Genomic DNA, 23,758 nt, shown 5'->3' on the forward strand with positions numbered 1-23,758 from the left:
TCAAATTTTCAAGTATACCTGTTAGGTTTCTATTCAGGTCTGACCTGATCACTATGTTCAAGTTTCAGGTAAATTCAGGTTCAATTCAAGTTTCTGGTGAATCTGAATTGTTTTGAGAGTCCATTGTCTGATTTGTTAGCAGTAGATTACATAATCGTTTAGAAATTGTTGTCCGGTGGAATTATATCTCTGCTTTCAATTCTGGACTTCCAATTTGTCTAAAAAAACATTTTCCAATAGTACTTACTACATCTACTTCCTTTAACCTGTCACAGACGGCAAGCGTATGACCAGTACTATTATCGGGTCTATTACTTATATCGATGAAAGTATTTTTAATCGGTTGATTTCAAATCATGTACTTCAATTTTTTTAACATGCATTTTGCTATATGAAAGACCATATTACTAAGAGCTTGCCGAGCGAGCAACATCATAATGGAGAGTTAAGTGTCCAATTGACGAAATTATTTTCGGTTTATTCAATGAACAACAATCTGTAATTTAACCATATCTTGACTCTTGTTACTCAGTCTACTAATTTGTTCGGGTGTTAACATCATCACCATTCCGCTTCGATAAACCATTTTTGGATTTTGATCCGAACGAATGGAATATGATTGTGTCGTATTAACAATATGAACGTTCCCATTACCATCCCAAGCTGTTATTGTGTAATAGACAGGTTCAACCGATGAACTCATTGCTGTCAGCCAAATGAGGTGAAAATGACTCTCTTCGTGACAGTCCACTTCTGCCAAATCAGATAGCCTTACTTTCGTCGTCATTATTGCGATCGGTAAGCAATCCTTCACATGTCCATCTCCGGCTTCCTTGTGTTTTACCGTACTCAGGAGTAACATCAAACATTGTGCTGTTCCGAATTGATCTGTCTTTACTTCCCACAACAGGTTTGTACAAGCGTCTGGAACAGCCGAAACTATAGGCACCCGGATGTGATTCAATTTAAAATGTTTGATCAAATCGGAGACGGGAATGATATTTTTGCAGAATGTGACTGGACAAATGAAGGGATTTTTGTTGCCGACTAGCGGTATCGATTCGCACTTGCCGGATGTACTTCTGGGAACGGAACGAATCTTTTCGAATTGTGGGCCTGGCTCTTCCTGTGCATGGGTCGGTCGAAAAATAGCTCTACACGCGATTGACAACGGTTTATCCGGCAATTCAGTTGATATTTCATCCGGCCTTTGAAGTGTTAAGATTGAATATTTCGCCCCTCTGTTAATAGCTACTCGGCGATTAGCTTTCTCTTTCATCAGTTGACCACAGCCACACGCTTGCTGGGGCTTTTGTTCGTTTGTTATGGACTGTCTGTCGTTGAAATTGAATTTGGAAAAGGATTTCTCCACATGCTCTTCCCTTTTTTCAAAATTCGCTGATTCGGGCACACATGGTTTGGTCAATGTATCCGTCCTTGCTTTCTGCTATTACAGTCGGGATGTAATTAAGAGCAAATGAATTTGAAAAAGTCTACAGATTTTAGTCACCTTCTCGAATTGATTATGGACATATTCGTTCAAGCTCTCTGCAGTATGATTCCTTGTCTCTAACGATTTATTTAAAAGCAGATGCTTTTTCGCTTCCCTCAAATAGTTCAACTCCTGTTCGTACTCTAAATCATCCTCCAAATTTAAATCTTGTATCAGCTGCCGCTGAGCACTTTCCAAATCAGCATCCGTACAGAGATCTCTCATCAGATTGTCTTTTAGTTTGATTTGTGATGCGCATGATTTGCACAATTTATTTTCGTCTTGGTAAATCGGTATTGGCAAGGGACGTGAACACACTATGCACAACATATTTAATAGATTAACTGTTTCTGATATTGATAGTTTCAGAGCAAAAGCGAGGACGGTTTTTTGTGTAAAAATGGAAGAAGTTTTACGCGTCTCAGAATTTGAATCTCATAATAAACTTTGAAAGAAATTTTGATATAAAGCTTGGATTACTTCGTCCATTTCGTTAATATTATGACTTCCAGGTAGTGGTGTTCAGAAATAAACATAGCTAACGCCGACCCGTACGAAACACCTATTCGTATCAAAAGCCTTTAATGTGAAACTCTTCATTTCTCTTACTTCATTTTCTTCTCTGCTGAAAAACTATTCTCCCTTTAAAATCACTTACATTATCCACTCTTTGCCTTGTTATCATATACAACTAAATTGCCGGAGGCAATATAGACAGCCCCGTACGAAGACAAATTTCATAAATTCCTATTTAAACAGCTATATACCGCTATATTTACCTATATTTCACTATAAATAAACATTTCACAGAGGAATATGCTATTATATAGCTCTATATGCCTGTATATAGCTCAATATAGCTGTATATAGGTATATATAGATGTCCGTATATATAATCCCTGAAACCCCACACACATAACAAATTATTTCCATCTTAACAGAAACTCTCTAAGTATCATTTTTCCCAAGATATTTCTATTTTACTAAAATCCAATATGGCCGCCGGCAGCCATTTTGTTAGGAGACCGGAAATAGTACCGACGCTTTACATTCGTTAATACCTTTCAAACAAAAAAAAAATCATGAAATTCGGTCAAAATTTACTCGAGATATTGTCAAAATACACCACGTTCACTGCACTTCCGAGTAGCCAGATAAGAGCTCACTCCAAGAGACCTAGCTCACGCTCCGGAGAACATAATTTCATAAATTTTTTTCCCTGATTGGTACGGTCAATACCTATCTAATAAAGCTAAAACAGACGAAATATGTTCAAATGTGGCCGACCTACAAGCAAAAACTGCTTGCCATCCTGTGCCTGTTCCACACCAAGGGGTCTAACTCACGAGTCGGTCATCCGATTTCCATAAACTTTTTTTTTGTCGATCGGTATTGTAAATACCTTTTATTTGACGTATCACTTACAAGTTTAACGTTTAAATGTCCGGAGATATCTTCGAAAAACCGTAAAGCACTTATTGGGCCACAGCTCGGGAGGGGTCGATCCAAAATCACTCATCTTCGAACTTAGCCTGTCTTTTGACATTACCAAACGGGAAAAAAAAGAATTTTCAAAATCGGATGCGTTTTACTCAAGTTATCGTGCAGACAGACAGACGGACAGACGGACATTTTTTTTTTCGCGGATTTGGCATCTCTAGACAACCACAATAGGTTTCCCCTTACTCAGGGAGTCCAATTCGACGTGTTACAAACGTATGCGTAAACCTATAAGACCCCAGTACTTCGTACGGGTCTAAAAACAAAGAGCCGATTTTCAGTGATTTTTTGTAACTTTTATATATCAATTCAAAAAAAAAGAAAGGATTTCAACCGATAACAATATAAACTTGACAAAAAATAAACAATCATTTCGATAACAATAAATTCTAGTAACAACAACAGGAATATAATAACATTCGAAAAAGATAAACGATCAGAACGAAAGGGGAACACTTCACCATTAAATGACTTCGCAATATAAATTTACACTTGAACTTAGTTGCACACATTTCGATCCATCAACAATTTTCATATGACGATTTATTGCTTATTCTCACCACGGATTCTTTGAGCCAGTTGCATGTCCTTGGGTGTAATGGTAACTCTCTTGGCATGGATTGCACATAAATTGGTGAGTGCGAAAAGTTCAGTCAAGTACATTTCACTGGCTTCTTGTAGAGCACCAATAGCCGCCGATTGAAAACGATACTCACCAATTTGAGTTTGCACAATTTCCTTGACTAAACGTTGAAACGGCAATTTCGGAATCAGCGTGAGCGGACTTTTTTGATAGCGACGAATTTCTCGCAGTGCTACGGTTCCTGGGCGATACCGACGTTTCTTCACTCCACGATCAGATTTTCGAGCGTTCTTGGGGTTTCTTTGCTCTTTTTCTTTCGGATGTGGGACAGCTACCGCTTTTGACGGACCTGCTTGTTTTGTACGGGCCATATCTGAAATAAAAACGTTTTTTTTTAATCAAGAGGCAGACATCCATTCATCTTTTTCGAAACGGAGTGACTATTCGACACCGGTGTCGAATAGACAAGCAACACAGTGCATGCTATTTGACACTGGTGTCGAATAGCCAAACAACACAGTGCATGCTATTTGACACTGGTGTCGAATAGCCAAACAACACAGTGCATGCTATTTGACACCGGTGTGGAATAGCTAAACAACACAGTGTATGCTATTCGACACCATCACATAGTCATTTATTTGGACGAAATGGTTAAAATTCCTATTAAATGGAAATTCAAATATTGGATAAAGGTTGATGTGAATAGGCAGTGGTTTCCGCCGTTTTGGTATTTCGTATAAGAAGGCTAAGAAGTGTAAACTAACGTATCGCGTGCGCCATGAATTTTGAATACAGTAACCGTAATCGAAAGATTTGGTGACAGGACATAGGACATTGTATATTATTAACACCCAGGAGCACGTTATTAGTGCCTTGTGGACGTAGTTACGGGACCAGGGCCATATTGATACTGGCTAAGACGTTTATAACACCCACAGGGATAATTAAACGTTTCTGGGTTTTTATCAACACTGGGAAGGTGACATTAGCACCCTCTGGCTGTTATTAACGGCCGAACACCGAAAAATTTACCGTCGAGGATGCTATTATCAGCCTGAGTGAAATCGACGTGGACATTAAGTCTCGTCACCAAGATTTTACGTGCTTGGTTAAGTAAGTGAGTCATGATATTACACGTTCGAATGTGTGCAAGAGTATATATCAGAGTGTGAGTGTTTATTGTTTATGTATCGAGTAAGCGCAGCGAACGAGTGGAATAACACTCACACGAGGATATATACGAGCGCACACATTCAGACACGTGTATTGTACGACTCACTTGCTTCACCAAGAACGTAACACATTTTATCGCAGTTGGCGAGAGGTAGTTGAAAACATCAAAATTGAATTTGCAAGTATATGACTTCGTTGCGTACTTGGTAGCGACCTAGATTCATGTGCTATCGAGTCCCGGTTGGGACAATTTTTATTTCAAAATGAATTTCTACTTTACGGTCACTATTCGCAGTGACGGTAAAAACTTTACCATCACTGTTTCAGCTACAGCAGTGACAAAAATTGACTCTTACCACAGGTGTGGTATCATACACTGCGAACACAACTTACCGATGGCCTTAAAAACAAAAGATGCCGATTCAAAGTGATAACCAAATCCAAATCACTAGCAAAATTATTACATAACGTGGGGAAATTTGTATATCTTCGAGGGGAGGGCTGTATCCCAAGCCGAAGTCTAGATTAGCCAGGCAACACAGTTGATGCTATTCGACACCCACCTTTGGGAGCCAGAAATAAATTTCGCGCGCGCGAAATTTATTTCTGGCTCCCAAAGGTGGGTGTCGAATAGCATCAACTGTGTTGCCTGGCTAATCGACACCAGTGTCAAATAGCATCTACTGTGTTGTGTGGCTATTCGTCACCGGTGTCAAATAGCATGCATTGTGTTGTTTAGCTATTCGACACCGGTGTCAAATAGCATGCACTGTGTTGTTTGTCTATTCGCATCCGGTGTCGAATAGCCATACAACACAGTGCATGCTATTCGACACCGGTGCCGAATAGCATCGGCCTTTTCGAAAACAATAGTCGGAAAAACGTGGCCTAGTAAAACGACCATTTTGACAATGAACTTTCTTTTCCTTTGAACAAAATCAATCACATTTTTACGATAAATAATTTCATGTTCGAATTTAACTACAAAAACTTTTGATGCAAAATACATTTTTTTAGAAAATTGAGAATAATTTACCGTAAATGGATCCTTCGAATAACAATTTCAAATCAAACTTGTGCCTTTCCAAATCACGAAACTAAATCTTTTCACAGCCGGCCAACGTATACCATCAGAGTGATCAGAACATAAACGAATTCGTATGATAAGTGCGTGTCTATATTAGGGTGAATCAGTCAGTTACGAGCAGAAATTGTCGAAGACCTTTTTTTGAGCGATGATGTGGGGGCTAATGCAGTTTTATATTAGCAAAAGTGTTGTTAAAATCAACAATTTTTGATCATTCTATTGCAAATCGTTAGATCAAAAGATGTTTGTTAATGTTTGTTTGTTTGTGAGTCTAGAGACTTCAAACTTGGCATACCGTTGTAAATATCGAACACAATTTTAAAAGCGATAAAAGGCTGCTATGAGCAACCAGTAAAAAAACGAACTTTTCAAAAACAAATATTTACAATAAGAAAAAATCATCAATTGTACTACGTCCTAAAGTCCCTAAAATGCAACTAGAGTTTCTGCGTTGAATTGCAGGTCACTGTAGCAGGTTTCCATGAATTAGGAGGTTGTACTAAATTCAGAAAACCTACAGAAGAAAATGCATGAGAAAAGAGTTTATTATCACGATCTGAAATCCATCCTCCGCTTTTGTTGCAAGATAAACCGTGTATCCATCCTTCTTAACATTTATACCATAAAGACAGTTTATGTTCTGCGCATAAATTTTGATTGACTGCAATAATTTCGGTACTTCCTAACTTCTGAATTTAGAATCAACTCCATCCTTGCTTTTTCATTTTCTGTGAATCAGTCTTGAAGAACTAGATTCCAATTCAAACTAACATTTAGTTTCAGTGGTCTAGTGTTGAAAACGGTTTGTTGGAATTACATTTTTTCAATTTTCCAAGCTTTTAATAGTTTCTACTATTCCTAACGGTATTGGATGTAATTAGGTAATTTTGTACGATTTATTTTTGTAAATGACTCAATCAACAAAAACAACCAACCACCAACATTCAAATTTTAGGTTAATTTTCAAAAGAAAACCTACATTTCAACGTTTTGGGTACGACATCATAGATAAAGCAAACTCTCAAGGTAAAAATAGTGTGGAGGTAATGTCATGTATAACCGAACCTACCTCCACACTAAATTTACCTTGCCAACTCTTTTGACTCTATGGACCAGGAAAGCAAAAGCGTCAAAAAATTTCGAGAAACCTCGCTGTCAACGCTAGCAGTTATTCAGCACAGGCAATAATTGAGATGCACCGTTTGACTAAGACTGAAATTAATGTATTATTAAAATATAAAATTACAAGAATCTATTGAAAAATTAACTTAGTCAGATCCACCCAAGAAAACTGATGTCTTTTATTTATGATTTTTATCTGTGAAATAATAGCAGTGAAAAAGTGCTATTATTTCACCGTCGGTAGATAAAATAGCGTCACCTCTGTCCAAATGTTTATTTAGACACTTGGGGTTATAATATTCGGCTCATGCAATAACTCCCCAAGTGTCTAAATAAACATGTGGACAGAGGTGAATAATCTACTAATATCCATCTGAATGCATTACTTATCAATAATACCATTTTGAAGATTTTGAATCTCCATGACATATTGCGAACCGCATCTACATTTTTCTCCGTATATAAGACTACTCTCTTTTTAACGGTGAATTTTGAGTCTCTTTTTTACGATATCTTTCATCTCTTTTCGTTATTCAAAACACGAACGCGTGCGTCCGGCTACAAATACAATTTTAATCATCTGTTAGTTACAATTTACTTGTGAACGTGCTTTATAGCGAAACTCGGTTTGTTGTTTACGTCAATATTTCAAAGTGAAAAATTGATAAATGAAATGTTGTTCTTCATTTGATTCAGATGTTTCGCTAGCAGAACATTTATTTACAATCAACTATCGGCTAAAGTTGTAGTACACAATGCGTATAATGTCGAACAGACATGTTGGATTGCTTCTTTATAATAGGTTTGTTCAATGAAATTGATTATTCAGAAGAAAAATGTTCGTCTGGATATGAATTTGATGTGTGTGTTTAATCGGTGATAACTTTCATACCTAAAAGGTTGTGGTTAACATCAACGCAAACCACAATTTCAGCTACTGGTGTATTTACTGCACATCGCAAGGCCCACACAAATGAACAATTTAATGGGAACTCTTACAACAACAAAAAATTGTATGCGGTTATCGTTGGAGCATCGGTTGCAGCCACTTATGGTTTATATAGACATTCAACAGGTGAATATTATCTTTCAGTTGTCATTGTGACGATTAACCTTTCACATACAGAACGGATCTATTACTTCATTTGATCTAAGTGACTTTCACGTAATTGATTCCCAATAATTTACTGCATTTCTTGTTATTCGCCATGTAAAACCAACTCAGAGCTTGTAGTTTATCCATGATGTCGATATCGATAACAGATGACGACTGTGACAAGTTAAGAGATTATTGGAAATATTTTTCATGATCTACACGAAGTTTAAATTAAAAAAAAATCTTTGCATGTGATTACGCAGATATAAGTTGTATTGACTCTAGTGTTTTCATGAAGACGAAATTTATTCAGTAAAAATCTCGAAAATTTTAACTTCAGATACTGATAACGAAAAGCGTTTTGTAAACAACATAGCATGATATTTCCACGTTAACCTTTCACAGACATCAAGTATATTGTGGTTGTCACACACGGCTGTAATCATTTGCTATTTAGACAGTGACAACAAAAGTATAATTGATTTGGGGTAGGCTGATTGGGTAAAAACAACGCACTTCAAGCATGAGTGATACTCTAAATAGAGTACTGAAACGGGACAGCTTATCGAACAAATTCTGGCACTGTAAAAAAATCTTGAACATTTTTTCATACAAAATGATGCTCTAAAATAATGACAAACTCTGAGTAATATGGTCTCTTATATAGTAAAATGCATGTTAAAACAATTGAAGTACAAGATTTAAACTCAACAGACTAAAAATACTTTGATCTATGGAAGTAATAGACCAGATAATAATACTGGTCATATGCTTGCCGTCTGTAACAAGTTTATGATTATAACGCGATACGCTTGCCATTTTCTGTCTGAAAGTTCAGCATCGTCATAACAATGAACATTAGTTTTCTCGTTAAGCTGATAACAAAAACAGGCTACATAACAGTCCGACCGGTTCAGTACACTTATTCAAATTTTAATTTCAGCTAATCAAGTGGATTGTGAGGAACGGAAACGATCGAAAGATGCGAAGCCAGATGCGAAATTATTTCATTCGACTGTCAGATCGGAATTACCAACGTTCCGATTAGAGGAAGTTAACCGGCACAACACAAAGTATGATTAAGTTACAATAATGGAAAAATGCTGTGTCGGATCTATGTAATTATGCTTACAGAGAAACTGGTATATGGGTGACGTATGGAATCGGTGTGTACGACATAACACAATTTATACCTCAACATCCGGGCAGCGATAAAATTATGTTAGCGGCTGGTGGTGCAATCGATCCGTTTTGGCATATATATCAACAACACAATACAACGGAAATTCTGACACTGCTGGAGAGTTTTCGTATTGGTAACGTGTCTCATAACGCAGACTTCAACTGCTTTTGTTGAATGATTTTCCTTTTCAAAATTTGGCTGTCGTTTCTGTAGGTAATTTGAATCCAGACGATGATGTAGGAACGAAAGATCTATTTGATCCTTGGACCAATGAACCTAAACGGCATCCCGCACTCCAGCCGACATCGCAACGACCATATAATGCTGAACCACCAAAATCATTACTTATTAAGCAGTTCATAACGCCGCCGTTAGTGTTCCCATTTTAAACGTAGTTTAATCCAGACACACAAACTAAAGCCACACAACTTCTCCTTGCAGGGAAATCTTTTATGTTCGAAATCACCTCCCTGTACCGGATGTAAACGTCAATGACTATGAACTGGAAGTCGAAGATGAGGTCACTGGAAAACATTTATCGCTCACATTTGACGACATAAGGAAATACCGAAAATATTCAATAATGGCTGCAATAATGTGTGGAGGAAATCGTCGTTCGGAGATGCACGAAGTCAAAGCGGTTAAAGGATTATCGTGGGGTAACGCTGCCGTGGGAAACGCCATTTGGTCGGGACCAAAACTTTGTGAAATATTGAAGGACCTGGGAATTGAAAGTGATGACCACCGACATGTTCATGTAAGTGTATTCCAGTATTCCTGCAGCAATGGGAGTCATACCTTTTTTTTTTGCTTTTACCCGATTAGTTCGAAGGATTAGATGAGGATCCAACATCAACAAAATACTCTGCATCGATTACATTATCAAAGGCAATGGATGCGCGAGGCGATGTTATTTTAGCTTACGAAATGAATGGGGCTCCCCTTCCCAGAGACCATGGTCATCCATTACGAGTCATTGTGCCAGGCGTAGTAGGTGCTAGGAACGTTAAATGGTTGGGTAGAATTATAATTTCCCCAGAAGAATCGGACTCGCACTGGCAGAAAGATGATTATAAAGGCTTTAGTCCAAGTACGAACTGGGACAATGTCGATTTTAAGAAATCACCCGCCATTCAGAACATGCCTGTAACATCCGCAATTTGTAGTCCATTGAATGACGAAGCTGTTAACGTGGTTAACGGTTACGTTACGGTTAAGGGCTACGCATGGTCTGGCGGTGGAAATAAAATCGTGAGAGTTGACATCACTGGTGATGGTGGGAAAACGTGGCAAACGGCTGAATTAGAGCAAGAAAGCAATGATCTGTCGACGGTTTCAACCGGACGTCACTGGTCGTGGACATTGTGGACAGCGAAAATCCCAGTTAGCAAAGGTACTTCGAATATTGAAATTTGGTCGAAGGCTGTGGACTCATCCTACAACGTGCAGCCGGAGTCATTCGAAAATATTTGGAATTTGAGAGGAATGTTGAGCAATGCGTACTCTAAAGTTAAGGTCAAATTAAATTGGTAGAGGACGAGGTAGAGGATTTTTTACTGTTTTTCAAACGTTTTGAATAAATTGAATAAATTTTATCACTTTTTGTGTTGGACTTTTCGTTTGAACTCTGGGGCACTATTTTCGACATGCTTCAGATTTGAAGATAATGCCTTACAACACATGCTTCGCCACATCAGCTATCCTCTTAAAAGTCAGACAATTTCTATTTTCTTTTTAATGCGGAACAATGTATAAAGGCATGATGTGCAAAATCATATAAAATTTAAAAAATTCGTTAGGAAAGTCATTTCCGAATTTAATTTTTTTCGTTGCTACTACAACACAACGGTCAAGAATCACATTTTGACCTGACACATGTATTGAAATATTTAGCCAATTATCCTAACGCTTTTCTTCGGCCAATTGTAGGTATTAAGATCTATCGTTACATACCAAAACAGCTTAACAAATTGATACGATCGATTTTCGTAGGCGGTTTTTCAAAAGAATCCCTCTAAATATTACACGATGCGCTTGATATGGACTTAATTAAGGGTGAGTAACTCAAATTTTTTAAACAGAATCTTTTGAGACTTTTTCGAGTTAGAGCACTTCGAATTGTAGGTCAGGTGCTATATAAGAGTTTTTCCTGTATATTGAGATCGGAAACAGTTTCTTATGTCCATTTTGTTAATATGTCACATAGTGGATTGATTACCTTTACAATGATACCATACAGACCCGACTTCATTTTTTTGTATCATGTGAAGGTAATGATGTCCAGTTAAACGATAATATCGTCTTGGTATAATATATCATCCGAGTTCCATTTTAGAGGATAAATTGTTTGGAAAAATAAACTTTTCCTTCGAATCAGTGTAGTTTTCCTTTTAAGAGTTTTTTTTTTGTTGGAATTAGGCCTTTGTACAAAACAGAGTTATTTTCCTTTTAATAATAGCTCGGAAAATTAGAATTCGTTATTTTTGAAAATCAAATGTTCTATTATTGACGTTGTTAATAACTTACTACTTGTTCTCCTTCTACTTCTAGTGATTCCTTAGTGAAACTACTAAAATCCGAAATAGTTTTTTACCTCAATTTACCTCAAGATGGACTTTATTAAAGTGAAAGTGAATGGTAAGAAGCGCGACGAAAATGATATATGCTGCATTTCATAGCAGAGCTTGCTAATGGTATTAAGGGACCGAACATGGTGGAACGGTCGTCACCGGTCTTTGGCTCTCATTGCGAGTGTATGTTGACATCAAGAAACGGTTGCAACAAATTTTGCGGGAAAAGTCATCTTCAGAACTGGTGAATTGCTTCAGAGTATTCCGCATCGATTACGATGGATGAATTACTTAAAGATAAGTGCGAAGTATTCACGCCGTAAGCGTTCCTAAAATTTGAATTTCAAATGAACGATTCGATGAAAAAGTTAACCGAAAAATACATTTCAACGCTTCCTTGTATGAAAATGACGCTGCGTTAGAAAGACTTGCGTGAGAAAGATTTTGAATTTCGACCGCACTTAAGGCGTGATTTATCAACTTTATCTTCAGCCTCTGTTCAGCAAAAATCTGATCCCATATCGATACATTCACCAACCAGATCTACAAAACTATCAACGCGATTGCGAATGGATTGCGACTCCTAATTGATCATGTGTACTATAGAAGAAGAGACGCGCATACACATACAAGGCAATGCTTAGAATTCCTTGAACTGAAAATCAGACTACCTCGGATTACCTCGGAGACTACGTGGTAAAACCGTCCGAAGTGACGCGACGGGAAGAATACCGTGTTATAAATGATGAACGAGAAAATCTTCCTTGCTTTTAATTTGATGCGGTTGACAACATACCTACCATAAATAAGTAAATAAGAAGGTTAAACAATTCACGCTTAGGCCAAATAAGTTTATTTTCTGCTTATATAATCGATAAAATACATTTTTCTTACTTTGAAGTGATTAACCTATCTTCAAAGCATTGAGTGCGCCGTCTAGGGGAAGTCCACCAAGCGGTGCGCAGTTAATAAGCTGAAATTATTTTTATTGACACAATTAATATATTGAAATTATTCGCTCTTCATTTTCATTGTACTAGGAATAGGTGTAATTTTTAGAAATTAATCGATCAAATCACATTTATATAGCAAAAAGCTATTTTCAAATATCTCAATAAACAGTTCATATACAACACAACCATCATGTTATAGATATTTGTTCAATTAGCCTAAAATTAGACTCAGATATTTCTAACCTATTTTCGTTAAAATGTTCCAAAGACAGAAACTCAGAAAGGATAAGGATAATGTCAGTTTGTATCCTTCATCATTAATGAGATTTAAAATAATAAACTAAGTGTTATATTACGAGGCTGCTTCGGTGAAATTATAACATACATTTGTCAAAAAGGTTGGAGTTTGTTGCTGGAAAAACACACTTGAGACTTTTGAGGATCCAACGTAATCTACTATTTCAATGGCTTTTTTGCTGGTGTAGAATATTGCGATTGCGAAATATTGACATATTCCAAGGTCCTTACATAATCAGGTCACTATAGCACTAAGCGGAAAAAATTATAGCTACCACCTGTTCACATAACATTGATTTCAGCAACTTAACAAACATGAAGTTGGCGTAATAGGTACAGTCGAGGAAATTTAGATTTCGGGTTTTCCAAAGGTATTAATCTTATTTAACCCACACTTTATCCCACAACAATGGAATCCACAAATTTAAATTTAGTTAACACAACGGTCACAATGACGGCGCTGCAGTCACGATTTCAAAATGTGATATAGGGTGGCTAATTAAATTTTGGTTTTAGCTGCATTTTCTCTTGGTTTTTAATTATTACATCAGGCTTCTAAATTAAGAGTAAATTTATGCAATGTAAACCGTTTGAGTTTGAATAAAGATGTTTTGTATCAGTGAACGATATAGGAAAGCGTTCAGTACGTCTCAACATACAAAATAACGTAAAATATAATTGTACATTTAGCCACCCTACGTCCGTCATCGCTTCTATTGTCTTCAAAAACATATTGTGTGCTTGTCATGATATGTATCAGACGTTTGTTTATTTATGTGTCTCATCTAAAATGCTGGCCAGCAAAATTTTGATCATTAAATTCAACGGCCAAATTGATCTAAATGTTAAAATAATTGTGAATAATAGTGAAGTTAATGTGGTTTTGTTTTCTCTTCATAAAGGAATTTGCATCAGTTCGATGTAAAGTGCGGAGCACCATTAGAAAAAAAAAAACTTGTCGCTGAAGAATGATCAAAAAGTTGCTGGACGCAGTAGCTACAATTAATGCTTTGCAGGATATAGAATAAAAATTAGAAAAACACCAAGAGCCATCCATTTGAAATCTTCACAATCATCATTTCAACTAAAGGCTTTTTTTTAAACGAAACGGAAGTTCGCTCGCAGATTCGGATCGGAACATCTCATTCGTTTTCGCTAAAGCTCGTAGCCGTCATTAATCATGATTCCCATGAAGAATCGCCAAAAATAAAAAATTGGCAAGGGATGAAGAAACGCCGACAAAAACAAAGAATGATAAATTTGTCTTTGTTGCGTTTCTTCACACTTTGGCGATTCTTCGTGGTGATTAAACAAATCCTTGGAAATTTATCCTTTTACGAAATTTATCTAAAAGGCGTTATTTGTTCGAAGCTAGTGAATCTATCCTTTTATAAAAGTTACGAAATGCTGCCTGGTTCGATCCTAAGGAAACTCTTATTTTACGTCAGGTAACAGCATCTTGTTCGATCCTAGGGAATTCATACTTTAACGAAAGATCCCGAGGACACTATCATTTTACGAAAGATAATGTAGAGACATTTCAAAAACGTATTTTTACACTTTGGCGTTTCCTCACACTCTGGCGATTTTTCTCTTCTTCTCTTCACACTCTATCGATTTTTCTTGGCAATTCATCATTATGGTTGATTTGTTAAATCAACAAGAAAAATCGCCATAATGTGAAGAAAAACCAAGAAATATCGCCAAAGAGTAAAGAAACTCCAAGGATCATAGAGAATTGAAAATTTGTCTTTATGGCGTTTCTTCACACTTCTGAGACTTTTCTTGATGATTTAACAAATCAACTAAATATGATGAATTGTCAAGAAAAGTCGCCAAAGTGTGAAGAAACTCCAAAATATGACAAATCGCCAAATAATACAATATTGTCGATTTGACTATAACTTTTATTTAGAAAAAGATTGTACGGGACAGTATGCACTGCATATCATATAATTCCTCTCTCTTGTGTTTATCTGAGTTCTACGAAGCCAAAATATAATTTCGGACTACAAGTAAACCGTCTCGACTGCCCAGTAGTTATTTTCCTAAGTTCCTAATGAGTGCAAAAAGGCTATTTCAACATTAGTTAGGAAAGCATAATTTTTATGTGAATGTTTCTGAGGTTTTCCATCTAATATTTTCATGAAGTTACAAATAATCCACAGAAAATTTTATTACCCTAGAACGAGGTCGGAAATACATCAAATAAATCAAATAGAAAACAGACTTGGAAATTGTTATTTTGTCTAAAAGTTGATATTAAAATTCTTTGGAAACAGTAAATCGCATAATTGCATGAGCAGGCATCTCAGGATTATAAATCAGGAACTTTGAAGTTCGTCATATATTCATATTCTTATCTTATTCCTGACCAGATTCTGTTTTCATGATTGAGCTCAATCATGAGCTTCACTTATACAAAGAGTTGAATTTATTTCCTATGCCAAATTGTAATTTGGCGAAAAAGAATGTTCCGAATCTGCGTTTCGTTTAAAAAAAAGCCTTTAGTTGAAATGATGATTGTGAAGATTTCAAATGGGTGTTGCATCTTGGTGTTTCTCTAATTTTTATTCTATATCCTGCAAAGCATTAATTGTAGCTACTGCGTCCAGCAACTTTTTGATCATTCTTCAGCGACAAGTTTTTTTTTCTAATGGTGCTCCGCACTTTACATCGAACTGATGCAAATTCCTTTATGAAGAGAAAACAAAACCACATTAACTTCACTATTATTCACAATTACTTTAACATTTAGATCAATTTTGCCGTTGAATTTAATGATCAAAATTTTGCTGGCCAGCATTTTAGATGAGACACATAAATAAACAAACGTCTGATACATATCATGACAAGCACACAATATGTTTTTGAAGACAATAGAAGCGATGACGGACGTAGGGTGGCTAAATGTACAATTATATTTTACGTTATTTTGTATGTTGAGACGTACTGAACGCTTTCCTATATCGTTCACTGATACAAAACATCTTTTTTCAAACTTAAACGGTTTATATTGCATAAAGGTACTCTTAATTTAGAAGCCTGATGTAATAATTAAAAACCAAGAGAAAATGTAACCAAAACCAAAATTTAGTTTATCCACCCTATATCACATTTTGAAATCGTGACTGCAGCGCCGTCATTGCGACCGCTGAGTTAACTAAATTTAAATTTGTGGATTCCATTGTTGTGGGATAAAGTGTGGGTTAAATAAGATTAATACCTTTGGAAAACCCGAAAACTAAATTTCTTCGACTGTAGCTAGGGTGTTTTTTCAATGAATGTACAAACTAGGTATAGTCTGTCCATACAAGCCGGAGGAAATAGCGATTTAATATAGACAAAGTCACCTTTCAATGAAAATCATTGAGAGGTGGGGAGTTTCTTTATTTGAAATCGCTCTTTCCTCAACGTTTTTTGCATCGGACATTGAAAACATACACACTTAACATTCACCATATTGAATTTGATCCATCGTATTAGTCATGGAAAAATTCATGTAATTCCAATAACGTAAAGAAAAGCAGTTTTTTCCCGCACGATATATCGAAAAACAGAAAATCAACGAAAAACCATGGCAAAATATGTCTTGCTTGGATTAAGGAATAGTTCAAAAATAACGTCTGCGTTTGGCGGGAGGAAGTGTCAGTGAAAACAGACACTTAATAACAGACAACTATTAATTTGTATTCAAAACTGCAGAAAGTGGGAAAAGGTGTCAAAAACACCAAAATAATGAGAACGTCATTTATGAACACTCCCTAACTGTCGTTTCAATTAGAGTATATAGCTCGCCTTCGGCTCGCATTTAAAAACTCAACACTTGTCGAAAAGACAGTTAGCGAAGCTTGTTGTTCAAACACACTCGTTAGTTTGTTCTAATCACAAAATTGTTCGCTTTGCAGCATCCAATGTAATCTACTACACTTCATGAATTTAATTGAATTTATTCACTGAAACGAATGAGAATGAGTCTCTTTATCGCATAAAGATACTTACTTGAGCTGCCAGCAAAACTTCCAACAAAAATATTGCCATGGATTGTAACGAAAGATCCATATTAAAGAGTAGTTAAAGCCTTACGAAAAGATGAGACTGAACTGCAACTGTAACTTAACGGAGCTCTTTTATATAAAATAGCGAAAAGGCAAATTGTTTGTTGCAAATCCCATTCACAATATTTACTTAACCTCATTTCTAGGATGGCCGTACTTCGACGCGTACAAGTTTTTTGACAGCTGCTTAAACATTCATTGTTTTCTGTAATTATAGATCTGGCTTACGTCATAGCACTGAACATATTCATTAAGAAAATCAATTTGTAATAGTGAATATCATTAATATCAATACGCATATGAGGCCTTGACATAATAGCATTTTATCAATAATAGCATTTTTCACTTTCGCCTTCGGCTCGTTCTGGAAACTCCTCACACGCTAAAAAAGACTTTTAGTCCTTGGTACGAAATGTACTATTTCGTTACGACGACGTGTCCTGAAAAGTTCTACTTTCATCACGAGTTACAAACTAAGTAATAACCTCCCGATTATTACAGATACAAATTTAGGGTTATGGAAATAAATGAAATAATTTGTTGGAGAAAAAATATTCTCACCTGAAGTCCTACATGTATGTCCATTACCTTTTCAATATCTTTGTTGAGAACTTATATGTTTAATGAGAAAAACATAGCAAACCACCGTTCGAAGGGTCAAAGATTCCGCAAACTCAAAGTTGTTAGTTCAAAAGAAATTCGCCAACGCAGTGACAACTACCTTGTATTTCTGAAAGAAAGAGTCTAGGAAATATTTCCTTTCTTTTCCAGTTGCTTGTTTGCAAATTTACAAGGTATGTGTGTGTGTGACGCCAAGGTTTTCACCTAATTTATCTGTTTACAAGAAAATGAACATTTCCCCCCATTTCCTTGTTGGTAGTCTGACATGACGGGTCACAACACGTACTCGCCATGTCAACCACCCAAAACGAAGTTTTTGCTGTAAATGTACATTGTCATCGAACAAACGAAGAATTCAATTTGGTTTTGTTCCAAATGATCAATGAGAGTTTGGTGATTTTCACAATCAGTATTCATTAAGCTTACAACATCTGCCCGAGTCTGTTCAAGTCGGGTAGAAATCGTTTTTTTTTTCATACCTAGGACCCGAAGGGTTCTCCGTCCAATATAAAAAATACTATTCGTACCACGGACTAAAAGTCTTTTTTAGCGTATTCGATTCCAGACCTCGCCTTCGGCTCTGTCTGGAAACTTCTCAGACGCTAAAAAAGACTTTTAGTCCTAGGTACGAAATGTACTATTATCCAATGTTAAAGAAATCCCTTTTAAATAGAAAATATTTCAAAGTGCCAATTAGAACGAACAATTAATTTTTTCCGCCCATCGCACTCTCAAATATACTGACGCTTTTGTCATTGCTATATGATGTGTGTTATTGATTTTCATGCCCAAATCTGTCGAAGACTAATTATACAATTAGTGTAAGTGTCGAGTAGTGAATATCGCCCAAAAACTACTTACAGTGAAAATGCGTCTCATTACTGTCTCACTCAAAACCGGTTTTTCGCATTTTATGGTCGCTAGACAACAAAGTATTGTCTTGCTGGGACATTTTCGGTTGAGGCGTGTTGGATGTTATTCTCGCATTCGGCTCGAAAAACAACCTTCCCACACGCCTCAACAAACATTGTCCAGCAAGACAGTAATGTACTATTTCATACGTAAATAACTAATATTTTCTTCAAAGTGGAAAAAAATACGTATTTTCTCAAAATAAAACGCAAGCATGAAATATATATTACACACTTGTCACGAAGAAGTCGAGGCTTGCCGAGACTGATAGTGACAAGTGTGTACTCTATTTTATCACATGAGCGAAAACGAAACAACAACATAGAACTGAAGTGTAATTTTTGAATTAAACTTCTAGTGAAGTAATTTTGACATCCGAACACCACGCGTATGTGATAAAATGTTGTGTTCACGTCGAGAAGAAATAATAAATTCCATTTTTGCTCTTTGTTAAATTTCCTATTTTCTTCCCTTACTGAACAAATAACTATTTCATAACACTGGCAGGCGAGAAAATTATCATTTTCTACCATCCGCTAAGACTTTGGAAGCCTTTGTTCTGAAAAACGTTGAGTTTATCTCGGCAAGAAAAATTGAAAATTGCATTTTCTCGGGATATTAGGTTAAATTTGGTTTTGTTTATACAATTTTTAATTAACAACACCCTCGAAATACAACTTTTCTTCCATCATTGTCTAGTATGTTATCGATATCTAAAACTTCTTCTGCAAATAAATTCGAAGAACAGCCAAAAGATCTTCAAATTGACTTCTTGAAAAACTTCAGTAGAATCTGTGTACTCTAATAATATCATCTCAAAATTCCCATAGATATTCTTTGGATTTTTGTAAGCTGCAAGAGTGAGTACCCCCGTCAACATTTACTTAGATAAAGGTCACATACACTACAACAGAACACCGACACGACCTGTTACAGACGGCTGTCAGCTGTTATCGACAACGACAGCAATACTAAACGACAACCTCTGACTAATGAAGTTTTATGTAGCAAAACGTATGTTCAAAACAAATAAAGTAATAGATTTCTGAAATCAATCTCTGAAAATCCTCGATCAAATGAAGTAATTGTTTGAACAGTAAAGCTGTTAATATGCTTGCCGTCTGTGACAGGTTAATTTGAAACTTGTACAAAAGAAAACAGATCGTTTGTGTAGGACTGGCCACAAGAGTTGTTTTCAGTGTAGCGTCGACAAGCGCAGATTCCCTGATTACACTATAAGGCGACTGAACATTGTAGTAAAAGCACGCCTATGATAAATTGTGTATTTATAGGAGACAAAGAGTTGACGCAACAACCAAAATGAACAAGCTGTTGAAAGTGAAGCCGATTCCAACTGTCCAGTAATTACTTCGCTCTTTACATCAGTAAACAAACAACTGGTAAGTAAATGTATATCGTTAAAATTCGCAAAGATGGGCGCTGAAATTTGCAATTTTATAAATCATTGTCGTTTATCACGAGATCAGAAATTCTAAAATATAAAGGAAAGAACATGCCGATATTTACGAGCAAAAACGACACGCGTTAAACTACCATGATAGATAAACTGGGAAGTATTTCGTTTTTTATGATTTTGTAGAAATAAATCATTTTTGGGAAGACCTAGGAATCATCATAAAGTTGGAGCTTTCATTTCGATGGTGTTGTTACCCGAGAACATGAAGTTTCCATCTTTTTTCTAGAGGTCAACCCAACGTTGGTCACTGGCTCAAAGAAAATATTTTTTTTAAGTTTAAACTGACAGCTGGCTAATGTTTTTCTATTACTGCTACTAGCATTAACATCGAAAATATTCGGAGGCTGATGAATCCACAGGATCCACAGTTGGCCTCTTTGTTTATGCTGTAATGATAGATGACTTGTTTTCGTTGTGCGTTTATCACTAAAGCCTCGAAACTTGACGCTTCTTGATTACACTTAATTCGTTTATTGATAAGGCATCTACTGTTTATGTCTTGCATTTTTAGATAATTACAATTTTGTGTTTTCAATTTACTTCTACAGAAATAATGGCGAACACACTCAGCCCATTGTCAAAGTCTGAGGTCGACGACCTGTTTAGCGAAATTAAGAGTTTGGTCGAAGCTGAATGCCAGGATGAACCAAAACCGAATGTGGAAATACAGGACATCGATGTCTTACCGACAAGGGACAATTTTGATAAAAGTGAACTCTTGCAATGCTTGCGAATATTGGAGCCGAATGCAGTAATTTTCTTTCAAGACTTACAAGTATGTCTTTAACGCTTCCATTCGCCCTGTAACATTGCTAATAGTTCTGGCCCATTAATTTTACAGAAGCTGCTTCAAGTTTATCTTTGTGAAAATGCACAAAGTTTCCCATCGGAGGATGTGGAATATTTAAAGTATAAATATCTGATTGGCGGTAACAAATCGATCACGTTGCGACGAATCGCAGCTTTATTTCCATCGTTAACATGCAATTTACTGAAGTGCAGTACACACATCCCGAGACCTATTTCGCAGCAATGCTTAAGCCACAAAGAAAACTATCCGCGGCAAATGACCACTCGCTGCATATTCAGTTTGATTCCATTGACTCCGTTGATCGGAAAATTGCAATTGATTGAGGCAGCACTGCTCTATCAAATTCTGGAGCAGGCCAAATTCAATACAATAAAGACGGAAAACGGTCAGGTGAACTATGATGCGCATATGAAAATTTCGCTGGACTATTGTTTGGAGGACTACATGTCCGAATTTGAAACGAACGAGAAGCGAATCAAACAATTCGACGAGCTGGAACTCTACATTTATGGTCATCCCATTCCTCCAATATATGATGCAGTGGAAAAGTTTAAAGAAATTGTTGGCAATTCGTGGGACAATGAAATTATCTCAAAGTTTAAATTAATAAAAATCGAATGGGGTGATTAACGTTGGGTATTGGATCTCAGTTTTTTTTTTCGTCAATTTTTATCTTTTGTTTCCATTTCATGAATGAAGTTTATATTTTTCCACATAAAAATCAATAAAATATGGTGAAGTTAAGAAGTTAAATGCCAGAAATTTTAGTCTTTTTATCAATTGTAGAATTTTTTAAAACTCATCATCATCATCATCGAAATGAACCATCGAAATGAACACATTGCTTAACATAGGTAGAAATGTCAGCGATTTTCATGAAAAAGTCAAGCACACGGAAAACTCATATATGCACCCCAGACGAAGAAATCGGGAACAGCTTCATGATTCTAGCACATTAGTTGTGTGCTGCATATTGATCTGAGGATCATACAATGCCCGTCAGATGAATATTGTTGTTGGGTGATGGATGTAATTTTTAGTTGTAATATAAAATGACGCCATTTTTTAGAATTCAACAAACAACCTTATTTTTCGATTTTCGCGTTAAAGCAAAACAAAACTTAAAAAAAAAAACTTTAGAAAAATTCAATTTTTTTAATTTAAATTTTTTTTTATTTGTTATTAGCTGTAGATTTGTATTTAAATTCATATTAAATTGTTAGGAGATTTTTTTTTTTAAGTTTTGCTTACGTTTTTTCTGGTCACCTACCCAAGTGCTGACCGCGAACATCGATGCTTAACCTCAGTTTCTGACTACCAACGACTTTACCACTGCTGCTATACTGCTTGTATATAGTGACAGTCTTATTTCGAACCATTGTTACATTTGCTTTATGCAGCACACAGGAATATTTATACCTGCATGCTGAATATTGACTAAATGAACAAAGTCGTCTACATTTAGAATGGGATATGCAACAATATTTAATTGAATTTATTTTCTATGAAATGTAGCAATGTCATTGGATTATTTTAATTCTGAGACTGGTTCTGAATTAGAAGTTATTTCAATAAAGTAAGAAAATTGTTCTCTCATTAATCGTTCGTCAAGCGAGTCGCCACCGGTCAGCGGTGGGTTTTGATTTTTACAAGTTGGTACACGCGTGCATTGGTACGTTGGTAGCTTTAATCTATCGTTCTACAAAAAAACTGTTCTCATTTATTACGCGAATTAATTGCTGAATACCACCAATTATTTACACGGAAAATTCGGCAAATTCGACATTTGTTGTGTGCTGCACATATTTGCTGCAGACTGAATAATGTACCCGGCTGCTGTATTACAATAAACATTTAATATGAATATTTTCAAAATATAGTTCCTACAACTCGTAGGAATATTGTGAGGTTCCCAGGTATATATTTGCTGTGTGCTGAATTATATCTTCAAATTAGGTGTGGGATGTATTATTGAACTATACCTGCATGCCGAATATTGACTAAATGGTCCTATCGAACTATACCTGCATGCTGAATATTGACTAAATGAATAAAGTTGCCTGTATTTAGAATGGGATATGCAACAATAAATTTTTTGTTTTAATGAAATAGAAGGAAGATCTCAACAACATACGCGTAAAGATCTAATTTTGCAAAGTTTTTGACAAGTAAGAAGAATTTCTTAATCATTTAAAATTATTTCTAACTTTACCGAATTAATATGCAATGATACGTTACATTTATGTATTTCAATAGCAATTTTTACGAACGAACTTTTAAAAATTATTTTCGGTGTGAAAGGCTCTTGGGAAAAGAACTGATATCGATGGGGTAACGCTCATGCTGAAAACAAACGAGGCATTCAAAACGTGTTTTGGTCCTTGTTTTCATGACGAAATTGTCGCAACTGTCAAATAATAGTTATTTACGTATCGATTGAGTAGGCCAAAAGAGTTACGTATTAAGTTTTGTATGCTTGCTAAGAGGACCGAAAGTAAAGAAATGTCAATTCAAGGGGCGAAAGCGAAAGCTTTCGCCCCGCGAATTGACAGCTTTACTTTCGGTCCTCTTAGCAAGCATACAAAGTTAGAAATTTCTCTATCGAAAATTGCGATTGCTGCATCTGTCAATGAAAACTAGACCCAAAACACGTTTTCAATGTCTCGTTTGTTTTCAGCACCACAGCTTCGACACGCAAAAAATGCGTCACAAATGGCAGATTATAAGGACAAAGTAAATAACTGATTCAAAAAGTTGGTTATTTAAATAAGTAACTCTATTTCATAATGTGGCAGTATTATAAAGTGACTATTCGTACAA

The 23,758-nt window shown here is 36.0% G+C and overlaps 4 protein-coding genes and 1 long non-coding RNA gene across 9 annotated transcripts; 2 read left to right on the forward strand and 3 right to left on the reverse strand.

The window, feature by feature from the left end:
- Nucleotides 1-452: 452 nt before the first annotated feature.
- Nucleotides 453-1,981, reverse strand: LOC119073543. Of its 3 annotated transcripts, none has more exons than XM_037179094.1 (2): nt 1,532-1,981; nt 453-1,447 (listed from the first exon to the last, which is right to left on the reverse strand). In XM_037179094.1, exons 1-2 carry the CDS (start codon nt 1,820-1,822, stop codon nt 482-484), a joined length of 1,257 nt encoding a protein of 418 aa, XP_037034989.1. In that variant the 5' UTR covers nt 1,823-1,981; the 3' UTR covers nt 453-481. The 3 variants fall into 3 exon arrangements, with proteins under 3 accessions (XP_037034989.1, XP_037034988.1, XP_037034987.1); XM_037179093.1 differs by having other exon boundaries at nt 453-1,444; nt 1,511-1,981; XM_037179092.1 differs by having other exon boundaries at nt 1,511-1,981.
- Nucleotides 1,982-3,535: 1,554 nt separating this feature from the next.
- LOC119073202 (histone H3.3-like) lies at nt 3,536-3,946 on the reverse strand. Its single transcript, XM_037178511.1, has one exon. It carries the CDS (start codon nt 3,944-3,946, stop codon nt 3,536-3,538), a length of 411 nt encoding a protein of 136 aa, XP_037034406.1.
- A 3,541-nt stretch (nt 3,947-7,487) lies between these two features.
- LOC119073489 (sulfite oxidase, mitochondrial) lies at nt 7,488-10,834 on the forward strand. Of its 2 annotated transcripts, XM_037178995.1 has the most exons (8): nt 7,488-7,586; nt 7,657-7,762; nt 7,860-8,035; nt 9,000-9,129; nt 9,191-9,372; nt 9,453-9,609; nt 9,681-9,996; nt 10,065-10,834. In XM_037178995.1, exons 2-8 carry the CDS (start codon nt 7,716-7,718, stop codon nt 10,770-10,772), a joined length of 1,716 nt encoding a protein of 571 aa, XP_037034890.1. In that variant the 5' UTR covers nt 7,488-7,586; nt 7,657-7,715; the 3' UTR covers nt 10,773-10,834. The 2 variants fall into 2 exon arrangements, with proteins under 2 accessions (XP_037034890.1, XP_037034889.1); XM_037178994.1 differs by having other exon boundaries at nt 7,543-7,762.
- Nucleotides 10,835-12,637: 1,803 nt separating this feature from the next.
- On the reverse strand, nt 12,638-17,177 carry LOC119073684. The gene is made up of 2 exons (XR_005087064.1): nt 17,062-17,177; nt 12,638-12,782 (listed from the first exon to the last, which is right to left on the reverse strand). It is a non-coding gene; the product is annotated as an uncharacterized LOC119073684 (long non-coding RNA).
- Nucleotides 17,178-19,923: 2,746 nt separating this feature from the next.
- On the forward strand, nt 19,924-21,692 carry LOC119073607. Of its 2 annotated transcripts, none has more exons than XM_037179182.1 (3): nt 19,924-20,050; nt 20,676-20,902; nt 20,969-21,692. In XM_037179182.1, the coding sequence occupies exons 2-3, from the start codon at nt 20,681-20,683 to the stop codon at nt 21,566-21,568; spliced, it is 822 nt and encodes a 273-aa protein (XP_037035077.1). In that variant the 5' UTR covers nt 19,924-20,050; nt 20,676-20,680; the 3' UTR covers nt 21,569-21,692. The 2 variants fall into 2 exon arrangements, with proteins under 2 accessions (XP_037035077.1, XP_037035076.1); XM_037179181.1 differs by having other exon boundaries at nt 19,927-20,052; nt 20,664-20,902; nt 20,969-21,691.
- Nucleotides 21,693-23,758: the final 2,066 nt, after the last annotated feature.

This window comes from Bradysia coprophila, unplaced genomic scaffold, assembly GCF_014529535.1.
Source record: "Bradysia coprophila strain Holo2 unplaced genomic scaffold, BU_Bcop_v1 contig_138, whole genome shotgun sequence".
Classification (NCBI taxonomy): Eukaryota; Metazoa; Arthropoda; class Insecta; order Diptera; family Sciaridae; genus Bradysia; species Bradysia coprophila.

Excerpts from the sequence above, each read along its gene's own strand:
- LOC119073202 (XM_037178511.1), bottom strand. The coding sequence starts at position 3,946 with ATGGCCCGTACAAAACAAGCAGGTCCGTCAAAAGCGGTAGCTGTCCCA.
- LOC119073543 (XM_037179092.1), bottom strand. The coding sequence starts at position 1,822 with ATGTTGTGCATAGTGTGTTCACGTCCCTTGCCAATACCGATTTACCAA. Across the intron at positions 1,448-1,510 it reads TCCATAATCAATTCGAGAAG|CAGAAAGCAAGGACGGATAC; the intron begins GTGACTAAAATC and ends CGACTGTAATAG.
- LOC119073607 (XM_037179182.1), top strand. The coding sequence starts at position 20,681 with ATGGCGAACACACTCAGCCCATTGTCAAAGTCTGAGGTCGACGACCTG. Across the intron at positions 20,903-20,968 it reads TTTTCTTTCAAGACTTACAA|AAGCTGCTTCAAGTTTATCT; the intron begins GTATGTCTTTAA and ends TTAATTTTACAG.
- LOC119073489 (XM_037178995.1), top strand. The coding sequence starts at position 7,716 with ATGCGTATAATGTCGAACAGACATGTTGGATTGCTTCTTTATAATAG. Across the intron at positions 8,036-8,999 it reads TTTATATAGACATTCAACAG|CTAATCAAGTGGATTGTGAG; the intron begins GTGAATATTATC and ends TTTTAATTTCAG. Across the intron at positions 9,997-10,064 it reads ATGACCACCGACATGTTCAT|TTCGAAGGATTAGATGAGGA; the intron begins GTAAGTGTATTC and ends TTACCCGATTAG.